Source organism: Schistocerca piceifrons, chromosome 3 (genome assembly GCF_021461385.2).
Source record: "Schistocerca piceifrons isolate TAMUIC-IGC-003096 chromosome 3, iqSchPice1.1, whole genome shotgun sequence".
Classification (NCBI taxonomy): Eukaryota; Metazoa; Arthropoda; class Insecta; order Orthoptera; family Acrididae; genus Schistocerca; species Schistocerca piceifrons.
The window spans coordinates 228,485,041-228,507,940 of record NC_060140.1 but is presented as its reverse complement, the minus strand read 5'-3'; the positions used below and the strand labels follow the sequence as shown (position 1 = coordinate 228,507,940).

At 42.0% G+C, this 22,900-nt stretch overlaps 1 protein-coding gene across 2 annotated transcripts in view; it reads right to left on the bottom strand.

Moving 5' to 3' along the window:
• LOC124787897 (E3 ubiquitin-protein ligase Ubr3) overlaps window positions 1-22,900 on the bottom strand; it is a 289,094-nt gene that overhangs the window by 208,828 nt on the left and 57,366 nt on the right. For both annotated transcript variants that reach the window (XM_047254874.1, XM_047254875.1), the window contains exons 6-7: window positions 18,141-18,274; window positions 8,715-8,943 (exon numbers count right to left, since the gene is read on the bottom strand). In XM_047254874.1, coding sequence (XP_047110830.1) covers window positions 8,715-8,943; window positions 18,141-18,274 — 363 coding nt within the window. The remainder of the gene's footprint in view (window positions 1-8,714; window positions 8,944-18,140; window positions 18,275-22,900) is intronic.

Below are 22,900 nucleotides of genomic sequence, written 5' to 3'. Positions count from 1 at the left end.
TCTAAATGTTTGCAAATTGTGTAACTGAGGTGAGACTGGGGTACCAGCCCAGCATTCACTTAGTGGTGTTGTAGCGGCCCCTTATTGTTAGAGGGCCCAGAGGCCCCTTATTGTTAGAGGGTCTGCAGAACTGACACGCAAGATGGGTTGCTAAGTCCCTTTCAGCAGCGCGGAGAGAAACATCACCAGTGGACAGAAACATTAACAGACTTTCCAAATAAACATGTAACTACTTAGCCAGACAACATGTGACAGTGTTCCACCAATCGGAACTCATATGACTGATGTAGCACTCTGCCGACCTGGCTTTATAAGCACGCTTAGCCCAGCAGACCGGCAGGGTTTACCAACAACTAGGAACAGCACTGGCCAGTACTTACACCGTCCCTAGCCTTGATTCACTCACCGTAGTCTTGTAGTAGCACATTGTCTTTCGTAGAGTAGTTTGCGGTCAGAATTTTCTTCCATTGTCTTGTTTTGTCCATGTCTGGGTCAACATGGAAATAAAGCAAGGGGGAAGCCGGGACAGAAAATCGGTGTTTGTGTGCCGCTCAGAGGTGCGGTAGACAATATCGAAGTCGAATATCACCAGGAAGAGCGCCCAATGCTGGAAGCGGCACCTCATCCAGGTGGGCACTGTAGCACCCAGGTGAAACAAACAAATGGCATGTCATCCAGGTGGGCACTGTAGCACCCAGATGAAACAAACAAACTAAAGGTTTGTGATCAGTCTGCAGCGTGAAATGACAACCATACACGATATCGTAGAATTTCGTCAGGCCAAAAACCAGGGCCAAAGCTTCCTTTCCAATTTGACTATATTTGGCTTCAGCATAGGTTAATTTTTTGGATGCAAAAACCACCGGCCTCTCAACGCCGTCGACAACTTGCAAGAGGACCGCACCCAGGCCATAGTCCAAGGCAACGGCGGTGACGATGAAGGGTAGGGAAGGATTGTAAGTGGCCAGATAAGGAGGGTAGGAGAGAGCTGACTTGAGACATGTGAGAGACTGCTCACACGCTGTGACCCAAACCCAACGGACGCCCTTATTCAATAACCCGGTCAGGGGCGCCGAAATCTCAGCGGCGTGGGGTATGGAGCACCGATAATAGTTGATTTGACTGACGACGGACTGCAGTTGCTTCACGTTGGTGGGAGAAGGCAGGTTTTTAATCACCTCGACACACTCCTTAGAGGTGTGTAGGCTGCGGGCATCAATCGTGAACCCAAGATAGCTGACCTCTCATGCAAAAAAGTCACACTTTTCTTTTCGGCAACGCAGGTTAGCCTCGGAAAAAACTTGAAACAGCCGATTCAGCTTGTCTGCGAGGTCCACCGTGGAAGAGCCACCGATGATGACACCGTCCAAATAATTGGCTGCCTCAGGCACCTGACATTGGAAAATGGCGGGGGGAGGGGGGGGCTGGCTGGCAATGCCAAACGGGAGGCGGTTGTACCGGGAAAGGCTACACGGGGTATTGATGACCAGGATCTGCTGCAATTCCTCATCCCAATGGCAGTTGCAAATAAGCTTCATGCAAATTAATTGTGGCAAAAAGGGTTGAGCCCGCATGACGTGTGAGTATGTCATCCACTGATTGGAAAGGATAGGCATCGATGACGGACTGAGAATTGACCGTGACCTTAAAATCACCACAGATGCGTAAAGTACCATTCAGCTTCTCGACTATTACAATAGGCGTCGCCCAGCGACTGTGCGCGTCGGGAGAAAGGATGCCTTCATCCTGTAAACATCACAATTCACCCTGGAGCCTGTCTTGGAGAGCAAAGTGACTGGGTAGGCCTTAGAAAAACGAGGAACAGCAGAGGGAAGAAGCTGAACATGCATGGTGAAACCCTTCACCCCTGGTGTGGAGGACGAGAACAACATGTTCAATTTTCTGAGCAATGGGACGAGGAGGATGAGAGAATCAGCACCGCCTGTACTGCATTCTGCGCTGATAAAAATGTCCACACCCAGAAGATTAGTAGCGCCAGGGGATCTGACCGCCAAAAACTGAGCGCTGAAGGAAGAGCCGTTGTAAGAGATTTGTGTGGAAAAAACGCTGTTGACAGATATAGAGTGATTACTGAAACTGCGCAAGGTGCGAGTGTACGGGGATAAAGCGGTGAGCCCAAATGTTGGTATGTGGCACCATTCACAATAGACACACATGATGGTGTGTCAATTTGGAAGACCACCGGAATATGCACAACCTCCAAGGTAATGAGAAAATGGGCAACCGATTGAGAAATGATGGAGAATACTTGGCCGTCAATGGAATGCGAAGCATCCAGGGTGTGAGGTGATGATTCGTGGCCAGCCTGTGCATCTGCAGGAAGCGCGGTATCGACACAATGTTTCTGTGAAGGCGGTATGGCCTGCTCGGTTGGAAGTCATGCACCTTGCTCGCCGGTGGGGGCGCTCTGACCGTTGGTGAGTCCAGAAACAGTCCGGACAGGAGGGCGAAAGACTTCCTGTCATGGAGTGGGTCAACAAATTGATGAGACTCCTGCTCGGCACTAGGCAACTGGCGAGCTGCGAAAACAGCTGGATCAAGATGCGGTTGTTGTAGCCGGTGAGACTGTTCAAACACACAAATGATCAGTAGACAGGTGTCAAGGGACAAGTCCTGTAACTTCGAAACATCAACCCGAAGACCCTCGTCTGGTGTGTGGAACACCACCAAACCGTGGATCAACGAAGAGGCATAAGACTGCTTGTAGGCAATGTTGGCACACACGAATTTACAATCGCGGGAGAGACCTGGAGCATCGTAATCCATTCCCAATAAGTCTGACCTGGAGACTTTTGACAAGAAAAGAAAGTTTGACATAATTTGACCATGGTTCAACAGATCTATCAAAAGCCAGAAACATTAGTGGAGCCATGTGCAACGTGTTCAATTTATCTCCGATGGAATCAACCCTATGGGCTACTTCTTGCAACGCTGGCGAGTGAGAGTGAATTTCTGGATGTGCGAGCATTGCCTGAATCTGTTGTACAGTTTCCACCAAGGACTGAAGAAGCCCTCCCGGTTGGTAGGAAAGAATTAACAGTCAATTTGAACACACTTTATTACAGTTAAAGAAAAGACTCCTTTTTGGTGTACAGAAAGTGGAAATGTGGAACAAACAGATGCGGTCCAGCGGGCCACTGTCCAGGATCAGACACTGCAAGCTCTCTACCACCAAATCGCTGTGGGTTAGCCAACCAACCGTCGTAGCGTCCACAACGCAGAGGTCCAGCACTTTTGGGATCATCGGCACAGTCTCTTTTTCCACTGTGGCGTTCTCCTTTAGCATAGTGATTCAGATGCTCCCCAGATGGTCATATCACATGCGTTGCACTGCCATGTCCCCTACCTTCTCCACACTGGCCACTGGGGCATAGTCCTCTCCAAACAGCTGGTCTGCTGACATCTTTATTGGTGCAGTATGGATAAAGACATTGCCTCCCTGCCAAAAATGTCAGGCAGCACCCCCACACCAGTATTTCTTTTTCGTGGCCAGATGCAGCTACTCCATGGGAATGTCTCCATTTGGATTTTGCAGAGCCGTTTCATGGTTCCCAGTGGCTCATACCGATTGACCCCAGCTTGGAATACCCTTATGTCTCCTGCATGATGAACACCATTTCTGCCGAGACTATCAAAATTCTATGGCGCCTCTTTGAAGTCGAAGGACTCCCCAAAACGATTATTATGGATAACGGTCCACAGTTTACTTTGATTGAGTTTAAGCAATTCTTTACTACAAATGGAATTTCCCCTCGTCCAAACCACCCCATTTCATCCTACATCAAATGATTGGGCGGAACATTTTGTGCAGACATTCAAGACCCAGCTCGATAAGCTGCTGAGCCATCACCCGCTGGAGCAGGCCATGCTTCTTTTCTTGGCTATGTACTGCGCCGCCCCCAATGCCGGTAAAAGTTCAGCAGAGATACTTCACTGTCAACCATTCTGCTCCCCCTTATCTGTCCTAGTTCCTGAGGCTTCTCACCCTCCCACCCGTATGCCGACGTACTCCTTTCTCGTCAGGCAGGACCTTCTCTCAACCACAGATGCACTGGGTGCCTGCCGTCATCACCGAGCTCTGCGGCCGGGCGATGGCATCTCTCCGGTGCGCCAACAGTTCCACCGCCCGCTGGCAATTCAACCAGCTCTGCCCCCATCTGGTGGATCACAGCACCCAAGGGAAGTTGCCAGTGCCTATCGCTGACCGCCCTGTGGCGGAACCTCTGCTTCCCCCTCTGCCTCCACCACCAGCTGCCCGTGCTGCGTCGCCACCTCCCACCCCTGCCTGCCACGAACCCACGGACATCAAGCACAATGCCCCTACTCCTATGGATGTTTGTCGTGCTGTGCCTTTTTTTCGTAGAGGGAGAAATGTCATAGTGACCTCTTATTGTTAGTGGGCCCGCAGAACATAAACGCAAGATGGGTTTCTAACCCCCTTTCAGCAGCACGGAGAGAAACATCGCCAGTGGACAGAAACAATAACACACTTTCCAAATAAACACGGAACTACTTTGCCAGACAATATGTAACAGTCTTCCACCAATCGGAACTCATATGACTGATGTAACACTCTGCCAACCTGGCTTTATAGGCACGCCTAGACCGTCAGACCAGCTGTGTTTACCAACTGCTAGGAACAGCTCCGACCAGTACTTACGCTGGCCCTAGCCTTGTATTCGCTCACCGTAGTCTTTAAGTAGCACGTTGTATTTTTTAGAGTAGTTTGTGGCCAGTATTTTCGTCCATTGTCTTGTTTCCTTATCTGTTTTGCTATCGCACAGTTGTGTTTTTTTTCTGTTTGTTCCACATTTTGTTCCAAGAAGGTGTCTTTTCTTCAATTGCAATAAAGTGTATTCAAATTGACTGTTAGGTCTTTCCTAACAACCCCAGGACATTACAAGTGGGATGTGAGGAAACTGACTAAAAACCACATTCAGACCGGCCAGCACACTGACCATTGTCATTAAAATGACAGGCTGATTCGGTCTGGGGTTGGTGCATCTCCCCAGCCTCAAAGCAGCACTTTAACACTCATGACTATCCAGGCATCATCTGAGAATTGACTGGGATAATTACCATTTAGTAAGTGGTGGGTAAGAAAATACATCATACAAAACAATGCTAAATGCTTCCAAAGAAAACTACTTAGAACAGATAGTTTAGAAGCTCACTATTGATGGTAATGGTAGATATAATAGGAACAAGTAGACCTGATCTCTTTGAGAATATCAGTACTAAAACTGCTATCAGTGACAATGAAGCTTTTGTACCAACAGTGATATCATACGTATTGCTCCTACACAGATAGTGAAGACAAATTAGGCTAATCACAGCGAGCACAGCGGCATTTAAGCAGTCAATCTTTCTGTACTCTATTACTGTATTTACTCGAATCTAAGCCGCACTCAAATCTAAGCCGCACCTGAAAAATGAGACTCGAAATCAAGGAAAAAAATTTTTCATGAATCTAAGCCGCACCTGAAATTTGAGACTCGAAATTCAAGGGGAAAGAAAAGTTTTAGGCCGCACCTCCAAATCAAAACAAAGTTGGTCCATTGTAATATGAGACACAATTTAGGTCGAATGAATGATGATACAGCTACAGTAGTTTGGTTCGAGTTGTAAGCTAACCAGTTAAGCGTTACCAGGTAGCCATTGCTAAGCATCAGACACTCTGTCCGTATTTATAAGGGTACCCTTCCTTTTTCACGTGCTTCGTCTTGTTTCAATTGATTGCTTACTTTTTTTTTTATCTGATAAGTGCGGTTCTCTTTGTTATAGGTGTTAACATCACGCTAAGCTGAAAATGCATTACTGTACTGTGTTATGCATTGTTTGTCACATTCTGATAATGAGTGTTTACGACCTGTCGCTACTCGCGGCATGACTTGCTTTTGTGCACGCTACTGCAGCTTAAAAAAGAGGAGAGGAATCGCCTCATTAGCAAAACAATGGCAAGAGACTGCTATTTGTTGTTACTTACACTGCTGCTTTCTTTGATAATGATCAACAAGAACCAAATAATAGACTGCGTATGATAGAAGATGTTCTGAACAAGAGTTTAGCGAACGTTTTTCTCCGTTTGAAAATCTTTGCAGATGCCTCTTTAGTACATTACATTCTGCACAGAAATTAGAGTCATCTTAGATTTAAAAATCTAGTCAATTGCCGTGCTTCATTTCTGACTGTATCACTATTAGGCATAAGAATAATACGAATATAAACATGCATGATATGTATAGGCCTATTCTTCCGCGTTTACTGTTGTCTCACTCTAGTTTCGTAGTTTATTAGGCAGACAGTATTTAAAGGAGATATCAGCATACACGAAAGAATACATGGCAAAATGTTTATATTCGTATTATTCTTATGATGAAGAGAATAGTGCATGTGATTCACAAGTCATAAAAGTTCCAATTAGCAACCATCTCTTCCCACAGGTAGGAAAAAATTCAGAACGTAGAGTTGGCCAAACTGACAAACATCCCAAACAGCCTTGCCATTCGGATTTTCATAGTACATTGAAATGCTGATACATTCGAAAATTAACAATACTTCGTTGGATAATGTATGAAAACGGAGTGGTCGAAACTCGGGGCAGAGAAAAAAGCTCGTCTTCCACCTTTTTTTTTTTTTAATTTATTTACTGACACAGAGGTTTTGGCGCCAGTATTTATCTTTGTGCCTGCAAAGCATGCCTGTGTAGCGCTACATACATTCGACGGCAGAAGTTAGTTGTGGCCGGCACCTACCAACATTTTTCAGAACTTCTGCTTACTTTGCACTCGATTCTAAGCCACAGGTGGTTTTTTTGGATTACAAAAACCGGAAAAGAAAGTGCGGCTTAGATTCGAGTAAATATGGCAATGAATTTTGATGGGAAAAAATTTTGATGTGTGACACCGTGAACACAGTGGGAAGTACCCTCTGGTAACCACTTCACAGTGCCTGTAGAGTATGGATATAGTTGTAAATATTAATTTCTATACCATTTTCCTAACTTTCATTTATTTTTCCAGCTCCCTCTCCTCCTCCTACCCTGGAAACCACTTTTTTTTTCTTTTCAACCTTGTTATATTAATTTTTCTTTCAATTGCAATTGCACTTTCTCATTTATTTCCTATTAACTTTCTCTCAGTTAAGCGTTTACCTTTGATCTATAAAATACCAGCAACTCATTATAATTCTGGAATTAAGTCTTCACTGTCAACCCAGTGTTACTTCTTAACAAATTTATGACTTTCCCGTTTTTCTTTATTTCCTAAAGAAGTTGTGTAGCTACCTTTTTCATTCTCTGTTTCCTTTCTCGACCCAGATGATGCAAATCATGAAAACCACAAAAGTTAGTAAGTCAACTGTGTTTTGAAATCACTGTTAATGAGTGCTATTGAACTTATAACTCTTTCAGTAGCTGGAATGTATTGTTTAATCAGTACAAATTAGAAAAAGGATAAATAATTTGTGAAATCATATGCAAATTGCAAATACCACAGCAATAGTTACACAGAGATTGCAGTGGAACTTGGTGGCTAATCATACTTCCCCACACATTCAAAATGCTCTGCACTGTGAAGAACATAATCTGATTTCTTGAATGTGTTCAGAGGAAATATATTTGTAAGATATTTTATATTAAAAAACTGAAAACCCGGCTCGATTGCGAAAAAAGCACCTACTGTTAAGTGTTAACCTAGGTTTCGGCGTAGATAACGACACCTTCTTCAGAACAACAGTTGTTCTGAGGAAGGTGTAGTTATCTATGCCGATACCTGGGTTCACACTTAACACTAGGTGCTTTTTTCGCAATTGAGGTGGGTTTTCAGTTTTTTAATATATTAACCAACGATTGCTGACGCGCTGCGATGTTGAAGGTTCTAGTACAACATTTGTTAATTTTGCATGCATTTCCTCTGAACACATTCAGGAAAGCAAATACTATTTTTCAAATGGTGTAGAACATTTGAATGTGTAGGGGAATATTTTTTTACAAAATGTGCTTGAAACATATTTTCCATAATAATTTACCAAAATGGCAAGGCAGAATAAGTCAGTGACATCACAAAAATTCAAGTCATATATGTATGACCATATTGCAATGTGATTCACTTTAGTAATACTATGAATAAAATTCCGTGAATCACCAAGACAATCACTTCCCTGTGTACACACAGTTTCACTTACTCAGACTGGGGTTTGTATGCTAAAAAGCATTTAATTTGCTGCACACTACTGAAAACTAAGATTAAGAAAAGGGAAATTCAGCCTGCAACATTAATTCTCATCTGCATAACATAGATATCCAAGAGAAAATTTCAGAGTTAAAATTAGTTTATGAGGTTCTTTCTCCTAATTTTCTTCTATTGCACCAACAGAATTCAATTCATCAGTTTTCTTACACATACTTATGTCCTCTTCTTTCAGTCACATGAGTTATGTTTTATGTCTGTTTCAAGATGGACTCTTATTTTTCAATTATATCTTGCTCAGAAAGTCCTTCATTATTCCATCCAGCTGTAGCTAGTCAACTTGCCTCTGCCTCCACCCTCCCCCTCTCTTAACCATTATTTATAAAAAAAAAAGTACACATCAACAAATCCAAATTTCTGATAAAATGTTGTCCTAAGTAGATTACTACTTATTTTCTATTCAAAAGTGTCATCTTACAATATTAAATAAATTTATTAACTTACCATGCAAAGTATTTGGTATAAGTATCTTTGCCATCATGTACTTCAAACTAATAACCATGACATGCAGCAGATTCAGATTCTCTGCCATATGGAATGCTAGGCATTCATTAGAGAACAACTGCACACTAACATGAACAACTCTGTTTGATAAAGTATCAGGATCTGCTGAACGTTCCAGCATCATAGAGATTCGACTATAGTGAAGGACGAAGGCTTCAGTCAGAGCTTCCTGCAAATAAAAAGGAAACACATTACTTTCTCAAGTAAATGTTCCTTACTCTTCTAAAAGACTTCACATGGCAGTATCTAGCTACTTATAAGAACTGGTTACCACTTACCTATAGCTGATTGATGAGTGATGCACACAGAAATACACAAAAGAAAACAGTATTTATACTAGCTTTTGAGCTCTCTAGCAAAAGTACATACACACCCACCCAATGTACACACACACACCCATGGCACACATTTGGGTATCTGTGTCATTTGTAGGTGAATGTATGCACTTTTGCTAGAGAAAGCTAAAGTAAATACAGTTTTCTTTTGAGTGTTTCTGTGGATCATACTTCAGTCAGCTATAGGTAAGTGGTTACCTCTCCTTTATTTTGTGTATTATTCCATCCAGGAATTTCCATTATTGGTATACATATAAGCACTTACAGATACATTTAACAATTAATCAAACACAATGGTAAATATAACACTACAGTGAAATCATTATCAGTGGTGACATTAAATTTATACTACACTTATCCACTCCATTTTTGCTTTGCCTATGATTCACCATAACAACCAATGGTTTAACAAATACTCTCTCATTTTTTCCGCAAAGGTTATTAAAGAGTGTGTTCCACACCCATTTAGAGAATAATGTTCAACCAGTTGCAGTTCATGGCAAAAGTTACAATAAACAATGCCTACAATACTACAAAAAGGATAGATTGCTACACACCATAAAAATGACACACTGAGTTGCAGACAAGCACAATGAAGAGACGGCTACACTGAGCATTCAGCCAAAGCCCTCTAGCCCTCTTCAAGAAAGAAAAGAGAACACACACATATTCACACAAGCAAGCACACCTCACACATACATGATCACTCCCTCTGGCTACTGCAGTCAGAACTCTGGCTGGAGAGAGGGGTCTCGAATGCATGAAGTGCGCTCGTTTGTGTGAGAAAAAATATATATATATACACACTCGCACACACGCACATATCCATCCACACATACAGACACAGCTTGTGTCTGTATGTGTGGATGGATATGTGCGTGTGTGCGAGTGTATACCTGTCCTTTTTTCCCCCTAAGGTAAGTCTTTCCGCTCCCGGGATTGGAATGACTCCTTACCCTCTCCCTTAAAACCCACTTCCTTTCGTCTTCCCCTCTCCTTCCCTCTTTCCTGATGAGGCAACAGTCTGTTGCGAAAGCCTGAATTTTGTGTGTATGTTTGTGTTTGTTTGTGTGTCTATCGACCTGCCAGCGCTTTTGTTCGGTAAGTCACCTCATCTTTGTTTTTTTATATATATATATATATATATATATGCGCGTGCGCACACACCTTCTTTTCTTTTCTGAAGAAAGCTTTGGCCAAAAGCTTAGTGTTTCACATTCTTTTCATTGCACCTGTGTGTAACTCAATGGGTCACCTCTACCGTGAGTAGCAATCTATCCTTTTCATAATATTGTTGATCTTCCAACCTGGACTTTCCACTGTTCGAATAAACAGTATCTATCATATGGACTCAAAGTAACACTTGGATATCATTTCAATGACTAGCAGAGAAGATCATACTTGCTCACGGAATTTCAATGAAGTTCACAATCTGTAACATTGTCCCCACAACTGATTATTGGCCTTGTTTCTAAGTCAAAGAGAAGGCTTGAACAAATCATTACCAAGGTTCTGTGGTAAGCTAGCTTGTGACTTCCTTGACTTGTGCCAAAGGGTTGAAAACTATTGGGTCCCTCTGAATGGATGACCTGTGTACTACACATCAGAGGCTCCTACCCAGTTGCGTACATTACACACATCATTTTCTTATATTGGATGAATCACAGTCCAGTCCAGATAATAATAGCAGTAGGAAATTATGAAGTGTTAGTGTATGACACACAGAAATTTCGCCCACAAATGAAAGTATCCAAATAGTAATGATAAATTACCTGGGCATTATGAACAAAAAAAAAAAAAAAAAAAAAATGGACTGAGTGATTGGATGAAAGCACGTGTACCATCCACCTACAAGAATAGTAGCAGAAATTATTCACAAAAGCAATGTCAAACCTCTTAACATTCACCTGTTGAAGAATCTTAGAACACAGTCTGACCTCAAACATAATGACGTAGCTCTAACAGAATGACCTCCTCAATGCCAACCAGCAAGGAATCCAAGAAATATTATTCATGCGAAAACAACTCTCACTTTTCTCAGATGACATCCTAAAACTATGGATCAAGGCAATTAAGGTGATTGTAGTATTTCTTGACTTCCAAAACGTATTTGACTCGGTACCACAACAACGTTTATTGATGAACATATGATCGAATAGGTTATTAAGAGAAATCTGTGACTGGATGAAGATTTTAGAGAAGTGAGGATGCAGTATGTCACCAACAGATGTAGAAGTAACTTCAGGTGTAACTCATGAAAGCATGTGCATGTTGCAACCCTTGCTTTTCACGTATATTAATGACTTGGCAAGCAATATTAATAGCAACCCCAGACTTTTTGCAGTTAATGTAGTTATATATAAAGAAGGTCCACAACAAAAAGCTTCACAAATATTCAGTCAGAGCTTGACAAGATTTAAAAGTAGCAACTTGTTTTAAATGATTAAAAATGTAAAATTTTTGCATTTCACGAACTGCTAAAATGTAATATGCTATGTGTGCCATATCAATGACTCAAACAATGGAAAGTCCATGATGGATTAACAACAATACGGAAATGATAGATTGCTATCCCCCATGTAGAGGAGGCATTGAGTCACAGACAGTCACAATGAAAAAGACAGTTAAAATGTTAAAGAACACACACACACACACATTCACACAAACATAACTCACAAGCATATAGCCACTGTCTCAGGGCACTAGAGCCCGAATGTGACTGTGTCTGGCAGAGCAGCAATCAGAAATGATTGGTGAGGCTCAAAGTTGTGAAGGCAAGTGACAGCAAGGAATAGGTGGTGAAAGCTGTTACCGTATTTACTCGAATCTAAGCCGCACTTTTTTTCCGGTTTTTGTAATCCAAAAAACCGCCTGCGGCTTAGAATCAAGTGCAAAGTAAGCGGAAGTTCTGAAAAATGTTGATAGGTGCCGCCACAACTAACTTCTGTCGTCGAATATATGTAGCGCTACGCAGACATGCTTCACAGGCACAAAGACAAATACTGGCACCAAAACCTCTGCATCAGTAAATAAATAAAAAAAAAGGTGGAAGACGAGCTTTTTTTTCTCCGCCCCGAGTTTCGACCACTGCATTTTCATACATTATCCAACGAAGTAAATACAAATTCCGTATTGTTCCTCTTTGAACGTAGCAACATTTCAATGTACTACGAAAATCCGACTGGCAAGACTGTTTGGGATATTTGTCAATATGGCCAACTCTGCTTTCTGAATTTTTACCTAACTGTGAGAAGAAATGGTTGCTAATAGGAACTTTTATGAATTGCGAATCACATGCAGTATTCTCTTCACCATAAGAATAATACGAATATAAACATTTTGCCATGTATTATTTCGTGTTTGCTGCTATCTCACTTAAATCCTGTCCACCTAATAAACTACGAAACTAGAGTGAGACAACAGCAGACGCGGAAGAATATACATACCATGTCATGTTTATACTCGTATTATTCTTATGCCTAATAGTGATACAGTCAGAAATGAAGCACGGCAATTGACTAGATTTTTAAATCTAAGATGACTTTAATTTCTGTGCATAATGTAATGTACTAAAGAGGCGTCTGCAAAGATTTTCAAACGGAAAAATTTTCGCTAAATTCTTGTTCAGAACATCTTCTATCATACGCAGTCTATTATTTGGTTCTTGTTGATCATTATCAAAGAAAGCAGCAGTGTAAGTAGCAACGAACAGCAGTCTCTTGCCATTGTTTCGCTAATGAGACGATTTCTCACTTTGTTTTTTTTTTAATTGTAAGTGGCGGTAGTGTGCACAAAAGCAAGCCATGCCGCAAGCAGCGACAGGCCGTAAACCCTCATTTTCAGAATGCGACAAACAATGCATGACACAGTACAGTAATGCATTTTCAGCTTTGAGTGACGGAAACACCTATAACAAAGAGAACTGCACTTGTCAGATCAAAGAAAAATAAGCAATCAATTCAAACCAGACAAAGCATGTGAAAAAGGAAGGGTACCTGTATAAATACGGACGGAGCGCCTGACGCATAACAACGGCTACCGGGTAAAGCTTACCTGCTAAGCTTACGACTCGAACCAAACTACTACAGCTGTATCGTCGTTCATTCAACCTAAATTGTGTCTCATATTACAATGGACCAACTTTGTTTCGATCTGGAAGTGCGGCCTAAAACTTCTCTCCCCCCTTGAATTTCGAGTCTCAGATTTCAGGTGCGGCTTAGATTCAGGAAAATTATTTTTCCTCGATTTCGAGTCTCATTTTTCAGGTGCGGCTTAGATTCGAGTGCGGCTTAAATTCGAGTAAATACGGTAATGTTGCCTAGTGGAGAGTGCAAAGACGTGGTGGGTACAGGATAAAGCTGTTAGGCACAATGTTGGGAAGCTGTGGGAAGGGCAGATGGTAAGGAGAGGTAGAGGAATGATGGACTTGTAGGTCTGTTGGGAGGACATATGTGCATAGTAGTGGAATGGGAGCAGGGAAGGGGGTAGGTGCGTGGCAGACATGGACTAGTGAAGGTATAGACCATGGAGTTAGGGGAACAGAGGATATAATGTACCTGCCCAATTCAGGAAAGTTGATGTTTGTAGGAAAAATCCAGGCGACACAGACTGTGAAAGTCATTAAAGTGAAGCACATCAAGTTGGGTGGCATGTTCACTTCAGCAACTTGATTGTACAGCTCTCTCTTGACTACAGTTTGGTGGTTGCAATTCATGCGGACATATTGCTTGTTAATTGTCATACCCACATAGAAAGTGGCACATTAGTTGCAGCTTAGTTTATAGATCACGTGGCTGCTTTCACAGGAGGCCCAGCCTCTGATGGGGTAGAAAATGTCTGTGACAGGACAGGATTAGCTGGTTGTGGGAGGATGTTTGGGATAGATCTTGTGTCTATGTCTAGGTCTATTGCATGATATGAACCATGAGGTAAGAAATTGAGAGCAGGGGTGGAGTGGGGATGGACAAGGATACTATGTAGATTTGCAAGGTGGCAGAAGACCTCTGTGGGACAGGTGGGGAGGATAGTGGGTAGGATATTCCTCATTTCAAGGCATGATTACAGTTAGTCTAAATCCAGGCAGAGAATATGATTCTGTTGCTCCAGTACTGGGAGGTACTGAGTCATGAGAGGAGTGCTCTTTTGTGGTCGGACAGTGGGTACGTAGGAGGTGGTAGGTGAATGGAGAGACAGGCATGGGAGATCTGTTTTGGGACAGGGTTGGGAGGGCAATTTTGGTCTGTGAAGACCTCCGTGAGACCCCTGGCATATTTGGAGAGGAAGCGATTGTCACTGCAGATGTGACGTGCGCGAGAGGCCTGCTGTATGGATGGGTCTTCTTGATATGAAAGTGCTTCTTCCTCTGCTATTGCCTACGATGCAGCTGCGAACTACACAGCAATTTGGCTTTGCCATGTCCCCCATAGGAAAGAGGGATGTGGTATCCATGGCTGGCACCTTATGATCCACCCACCACCCACACAGCAGGGAGCTGTGGGCTGCTGCCCTGTTTATGGGCCACCAACTGAACCGCAGCTCACCCAGCCTGCGACAGCCCCTTCGATATCTTGGGGCATCACAGTACCACTGTTGCTGGTGTTAGCCACCTCCACGGACCATGTGATACAAGCCTGGCTTCCTCTGGGTGACTTTATAAGCCACAGTTCAGCAGCTTGTCAGTGGGTCTGTGAGCTCGACACTGACATTCAGCGAGGGCAATTAGAGTGCAGCGCATGCCAGTCGGAACCAAGATATTGATAATAAAACAGATACAACCTTTGTTCAAATGTCTCTGAGCACTACGGGACTTAACATATGAGGTCATCATTCCCCTAGAACTTAGAACTACTTAAACCTAACTAACCTAAGGACATCACACATATCCATGCTCGAGGCAGGATTCGAACCTGTGACCATAGTAGTCGCGCAGTTCCCGACTGAAGCGCCTAGAACCACTCGGCCACTGCAGCCAGCTACAACCTTGTCTTCAGCAGAGTTTCATTACTGTGACTGATTACATACTCAACTGTACTTCAAGAATTGTTATTGAGTAGTAGAGTGTCTCATCACACCAGCGTGCTCTTTCAGTTGCGTTCATTCAGAAGCTGTTCAGCTGCTATTCAGAACGTATGTTAGAGTGTATTCTCTGTGTCAGTAATAAAGTTCAACTGTTCTTAATTATCTGAACACATCTTCCTTCTTGTAGCATGCATGACAAAGAACAGGATACTAAAGAATGATGGCAGCTCTCATCAAAGTGGAGGTATTCTCTCAAGTACCCAGCCACAATGGGGCATCATGGGTGGTTGGGTTGACGAACTTTGGGAACCATGTAGGAGTTTAGGCAGCAGAGAGGTTAAGGGGAGACAATCTCAGCTCTTGTGGGCCAATACCTTCACCTATTACTTGTAACCTACCCTCCTATATAAAAGACACCAACCATTTCCTCCACCAACTCTCCACAATTCCTATTCCTTTATCACCCGGTGCCCTGCTCGTCACTACCAATGCCACCTCCCTCTACGCTAACATTCCCAGTGCCAATGGCCTTGACGTTACTGAACACTATATTCCTCAATGCCAGACTGACTCCAAACCTACTACCCTCATTTCTGGTCACCATGGCCAATTATATCCTCACCCTCAATTACTTCTCCTTTGGAGGAATCACCTACAAACAAATCTGTGGTACAACAATGGGCACCCACATGGCAGCAACCTATGCCAACATTTTTATGAGCCATCTACAAGAACCTTCCTAAGCACCCAGAATCCTGAACTCCTCATTTGGTTGTGATTCACTGATGACATCTTCATGATCTAGACTGAGGATCAGAGTGCCCTGTCCACATTCCTCCAGAACATCAACACTGTCTCCTCTATTTCTCTATTTGGTCACCTGGTCCTCCTCAAACCAACAAGCCACCTTCATTGATGCTGACCATCTCAAGGATGTCTACAACAATACCTCTGTCCACATCAAACTTACCAACCACCAACAATACCTCCATTTCGATAGCTGTTACCCATTCCATACCAAGAAGCCCTTCCATACAGCATGGCCACCGACAGTTGTTATGTCTGTAATGGCAAGTAGTCCCTCTAGAAATATGCCAAGGGTCTCACAGTGGCCTTCACAAATCGAAATTACCCTCCATATCTTGTCCAGAAACAGGGGATTTGTCTCTCCATTCACCTAGCACCTGTCCCATCCTCCCCAATACCCACTGTCTGGCTACAAATGAGCATTCCCCCTCAAGACATTGTACCACCTAGGACTGGAGCAACCGTCACATTCTCCAGTAGGGTTTAGGCTACCTGTCATAATGCCCTGAAATCAGGATATCCTCCTCACCACCCCCAAAGTGGTACTTCGTGGGTCACCAAACCCATGCAGTATCCTTGTCTGTACCTACATCACTCCTGCTCCCAACCACTTGCCTCGTGGCTCATATCCCTGCAATAGACTTAGATGCCAGCCCCGTCCCATACATTCCCCCGCTACTACCTACTCCAGTGCTGTCACTGTCATCTCCTACCCCATCAAAGGCAGGGCCACCTGTGAAAGCAGCCACGTGATCTACCAACTAAGCTGCACCACTGTGGCACTTTCTACATGGGCATACCAATTAACAAGCTTATCTGTCCACATGAATGGTCCACGCCAAACCATGTGCAAGAGACAGATGGACCACCCAACTGCTGCAGATGCCACTCAACACAATGTGCTGCACCTTAAAAATGGTTTCACAGCCTGTGCCATCTGGATTCTTCCTACAGACATCTGCATTTCTAAATTGCGCAGATCGGATCTCTTCCTACAATACATCCTTTGGTCCCATAACCCTTGGCCTAAAAGTTGGTTAGTTCGTGACTCCCACCTCCCCTTCCCTGCTGCCACTCCAGTTGTAAGCATGTCTATCCCACCAACACACCTCCAAGTCCTTCCCCTTCCCCCCAACCATAGCTTCCTGACACTGCACCTAATAACTTTATCCTGTCCCCACCAAGCACAAGCACACTCTGCCAACAATACTAGCATCTTTGACACAGTCAGACATCCTCTAGCACTCTGAGACAGTAGGTGTGTGTGTGTGTGGGGAGGGGGGGGGGGGGGAGGGGGTGAGGGAGTGGGGGGGGTTGTGTGCGCGCTTGTGTGTTCTGCAGAAGATGGACTTTGTCCGAAAGGTTCATTAGCTGTCAACAACTCTGGATGCCTATATATGGTGCTTCCCTATCAATGGATGACAATTTTAATCAGTCAACCCACAGAAATCCTAGTTAGAACAATTTTTTGGGGAATGGAATGATCACAGTCTCAGTTGTTGGTAAGGCAGGTGGCAGTCTTTGGTTCCCTTATAGAAAACTGGGAGAAATGCCCCAAAGTCTACAAAGAAGACTTACAAAGCACCCTACCCTAGAATATTACTCAGGTGTGTAGTACCATGTCGAACAGGACTAATGGAAGATACTGAACGTGTGCAAAGCAGTGCAGCATGAACTGTCACACACATGACTGACAGGAGAGCATTGGAAGAGCATTACAGAAATGCTGAAAAACTCAAACTGGCAGACTCTTTAAGGTGGATGCATATTATCTTGCAAACTCATCCTTAAAATGTTTCAAGAAACAATATTAAGCAAAGAATCTAGAAACATGCTATGGTCCACTATGTATGGTTCCCGCAACAGCCTCAGCTTCGATGATAATAGTACTGGATGGGAAGAATACTCTCTGACATGGTTTTCAGAGTATGGATGCAGAGGGAAAAGAGGTGGTTGGGGAGTGTGTGTGTGTGTGTGTGTGTGTGTGTGTGTGTGTGTGCGCGCGCGCGCGCGCGCGCCCTCAGTAGTCTATGCTATCTTTCTGTTGTGTCTTGCACCTGCCTCCTTCCCCCCCCCCCCCCCTCCATCCAGCACTTAATTCAACGTTGCTGCTGACATGCTGACACATAAGGCATATATACTACATATTTATACAAAAATTTTAAGCTTGTATAAAGTGCAGAGTAGTAAGTACATCATAAAGTACCTTGTAATCTGGGTCAGGTAACATGTTGAGGAGGAGGCAAACAACTTTCTGGGGGAATTCGAACTTAACTGTCCAAAACACAAGTTCTTCAAGGAAGGTACGATGTATTAGTTGCTCTTGCAGCGATGGGCAGTCTGAAAAAAAGAAATGCAATATAATATCTCTATTATGGAATCCGGAATTTATGAAACTACACTGTGTGATTACAACAGACAGTTATAAATTGCTCTTGCAGGTACAAGTAGAAGAGTTAAACATATTCTTTCAAAATTAAAAGAGTGGGGAATTGTCTGGATAAAAACATAACTGTGGCAGGGATAAGACACACAAATAAATTATAATAGGTGTTCAATATCGAATACCCAAAACTTCGAAGGCAGTTCCTTCATTTACTATTTTAAGTCACACAGTTAGCAAGTTGAATGGCTGATTCTCTGATGATGAAAAGGAACAAAAGTATTACTCCAACTAACGAGTTAGTCATAAGACATAAACTTCTCCTTCATCATAATCAGAACAATTTTATTTATCTTTTCCTTCCTCCCTTCATGTTTTCTCTCTTATAACATTCTGAAATATCCAGATCACAAGTCTCTTTCATTTTATTTGTAAGTCAATCATATCTACTCAAATAGTTCCTGTTATGATAATTCACAAGGAGCCATTCTTTAACATCACCAGCAATTAGTCTTTTTATTTCAAAGTTTTGTAATTTTAAGTTTTCACACATGTTTCACAACAACAAAGTAATTACTGAGCAATTCAAATTTAAGGCCTATCTCATTGTCTTGTTAACTGGAATGGAGAGTTCTACATGGAAACAATGTACAGCAATTTGGTAGGCCATATAAAAGAGGCTAAATGAATCCAATGAATGAAACTCAACTCACTGTTTCAAAGAGAGCATTACATTAATGAAAGAGTCCCCATCCACATACTATTTCACAAAGCTACACTGGCATCTCCTGAAACCCCACGAGCTTTCACTGGTTGTTGCTTACACTTCTTATACTCCTGGGATGACTACAGTAACAACCATCTTGGCAGGGAAAGAAAAGTCACAAAATATAAATTTGTCGGTCAAATATCCTAAGTACGCACTTCTACAATATACTCGTCATAAAGTTGTACTCTCTCATGCACTTTAGTTTCAAGGTACACATGCAGAAAGAAACAGTTATTAACTCTCATAGACAGAGCTGAAGTTTGGAAATGTTTTTATGTTCAGCTTTTGACCATTATATCATGGCAAATAATAAAGCTTTCACATAACAGGATGACCATTAATTACATATGTTTGTCTACCTTCTTACAAAATTTGTACCGTTACGCACACCTTTGAAACATAGAAGTGGCATGCGTAAAAACATTACCAAAAAATTTGTTTTTGCGGGTAAAATCAGAGTGAAGCTAGATTTTTGAAAGCAAAATTTCAATTTTACTGTAAGAATGCATTTTTTTTATTTATGTGATTCACTTTTCCATGCATTCAATTCATGCAAGAACGAATTTTACGTGCTACACTTAGCTCAACTTTAAACCGTTGTATTTAAAAATGGAATAAAAAAACATTGATTCGACTTTTTTCATTTATCTACCTTCGTGCAAAGTTTGAGCCAATTAGTACACGGTTAAAGAATAGAAGTGGCATACTTAAAAAACCTCCCACAAAACATGTTTTTTTGCATGACTTTGCACATACAATACAAATGGTGCTCTTAGCTGAGCATTAATTTCAGCCCAATTAAAATCTTTTGCAAAAGGAATTAATTGATTTCCACAATTTGCCTGGGCACCAGCTCCAGTTCATTGTTCAAACCTTGCTTAATGCACTGCAACATAGGTACATTAAGACATGTTCGAATGGCTACAAAAATGGTAGTTGGTCCCGGCTAGGCCAAAAATCTTTTACCTGATTTCCCAGCTCACATAGGAACTAAGCACCAATCCCTTCAAAACTTGATTCCGCACACGGCCTTTTCAGGCATATTTATTGCAGTGCTTCCGTGCTGTAACGATAACGCCATTTATAAATTTTTTACTGCCATGGATCATATTATTAACCCCTCTGAGTACTGCTGAAGTGCTAACACACACAGCACCACTACTCCCTTCGGTTTTGCGAATATGTTTAGGCCAGTATTACACTATCAAATTTCTTTGTCCAATATCTTTGTCAAAGAAACTTGATGGTGTAATAGGGAACTTTGTCAAATGTCGTCAAATATTTGATCAAATCTAGTGCCTCGCTGTAGATTTGATCAAAGAAGTCGCTTGTCTTCTGTTCACTGCAATGTGACATGTTACCACGTGGAGCACTAGCATTGCTGCAGCGTTCTGTCAACTGTAGTGTATTTATACACATTGTCGGTAAATACAATTGGTGTGTACTGACAACTACAAAATTAATAGAAATGTATCAAGCTGATGAGGCACTTTACAACGTGAGGCACCCTGAATACAAAAATAGATTAAGAAGATTGGAGACCTGACCTGAGCTAACCTAACCCAACTCTCTCCTGTAGCAAGGAATCAGAGTGTTACAGTGAGCCTGTCTTCTGCAGATACAGCAGTTCTTGAATGAGTATTGCGTTTTTTGATATGAGGATACACTTCACTGAGCACATACAGAAATGTATGCTCATCCATTCTTAAGTAATTGACGTACGACTTTACGTCCTCCACTATAAGCTCGTGTAACAAGTTTTGTTAAATGTTTTTATCGTGTCATCGTAAAACACATGACTTCACCCAGGTATGTTTCCGTCCCCCCCCCCCCTTCTCTTCCGCATGTGCACACAGTGCAATTGTGGTACATGCAACTGCTGCAGTTAATAACAAGTTGTTGTTGTCAGCCATCTTGAACTTTGACGAAAAATATGATGACAGTGTAATACCCCTTTTTGCGCCACGTCAAAGAACTTTGTCAAATATATTTGACAAATATTTGATCACTCTTTGATCAAATCTTTGACAAAGAAATTTGATAGTGTAATACCGGACTTACTTTTGAATGTGGAGTTGGAGACATTTTTACTAGTGTCACTATTCTGAACCCTCAAGCCAACTAACTTATTGCCTATAATGTATATGTGGATGATGTGATGAAAGCTCAGTAATACTTCTATTTCTTGTTTAAGCAAGTCAGTTGCAACGGTCATGTGCTACAACTATTGTCTTGTCACATTAACGTTTTCGACTTTGCTTTGTACCTATTTGTTGTGTCAATATTAAAACTTGTCTATTCTATGAAGAAAATGGCATCTGTGTTTCACTGCGAAAGAAATTCTGGAGATATTCACCAGTAATAATAGATAGGATAAACTGTATGTTGTCAACATTCGTGATTACTGTTCCACAGAACCCCTACATAAGTCTTCAATCACGTAAAAATAAGTAGATGAGATCTGAATAAATTGATACAACTGGAGATTGTAAACAATTTGTAAGGAAACATTAGGCAATGACAAACAGAAACAAGCAAAAAGAATACAATGTAGATGAATAGGTAGTTTTGAGAGATGAAACAGTGAAAGGATGAAACAGTGAAAGGAGCAGGTGGAAAGCTATGCAAAATGGAAGGCCCAGCAGAAATCCTTGGAAACACAAGGTATTAGTTTGGCTGATACAGGCATAGTAAAAATTGAATTAAACAATGGAACCTCTATGTTGGAGTATCGACAGTATAAGGAAGAGAGAGATTGCTACTCACTGTAAAGATGACATGTAAGTTTCAAACAAGTGCAATGACAGACACAAATTAGCTTTTGGCCAAAGCCTTTATCAGAAAGGGAAAAACACATGCACATTCATTCACACATGCAAGCAAACCCACTCACATATGATTGCCACCTCGAGCAGCTGGCATTCTGGTCCGACCTGATGGAGATGGTGGTTGTATGTGTAAGAGTTGTGCTTGCTTGTGCAAATGAATGTGTGCATATATTCCAGTCTGAGCTGCCAGAGACAGCAGTCATGTGCATGAGGTCTGCTTGCTTGTGTGAATGTGTGTGTGTGTGTGTGTGTGTGTGTGTGTGTGTGTGTGTGTGTGTGTGTGTTCCTTTTTTTGGCGAAGGCTTTGGCTGAAAGCTAAAGTATAAGGGTCTATTTGCAACTTAACATGAAGCAAATGAGACAGGCATATGGGAATACAGGCACCTATATCATGAAACTGCCAGAGTGGAAAATTGCAAAGCATGCATGACTGTGAGAAATATAGATGAAAAAACATTTTTAGAAAAACAGAAGCAGCTGCTTGAATATCAGGAGCACAGATGCAAGTCAGTACTAAGCAAAAAGTACTAAAGAAAACCAACAAGAATTCTGGAAAGGAATTAAAGGACAGGTAGAAGAAATACAAATTTTATGGAGCCCATATCATTTGAAGCCTGTCAGAACTGGCAAAGTATTTGGAAGTTCAAACAGAATGGACAATGTCTTGAAAAGAGGATATAAGACGTACATAAAAAAATTAAAATAAGTGTAATGGATCACAGTTAAACTGTTTTTAGCTGTGTCCGGAGAACTACATTACAAAATGACATGCTAAAGATAGTAAATGAGTACTGCTATTTGGGCATCAAAATAACTGACAACACAAAAAGGAAATGTAGACTGGCAATAGCAGGAAAAACATTTCTGAAAATGAGAAATATGTTAACATAAAACAAAAAAATGTTAGAATGTCTTTTCTGCAAATATACAACAGGAGTGTAGCACTATATGAAAGTGAAGCATGGCCAATAAATGGTGCATAAAAG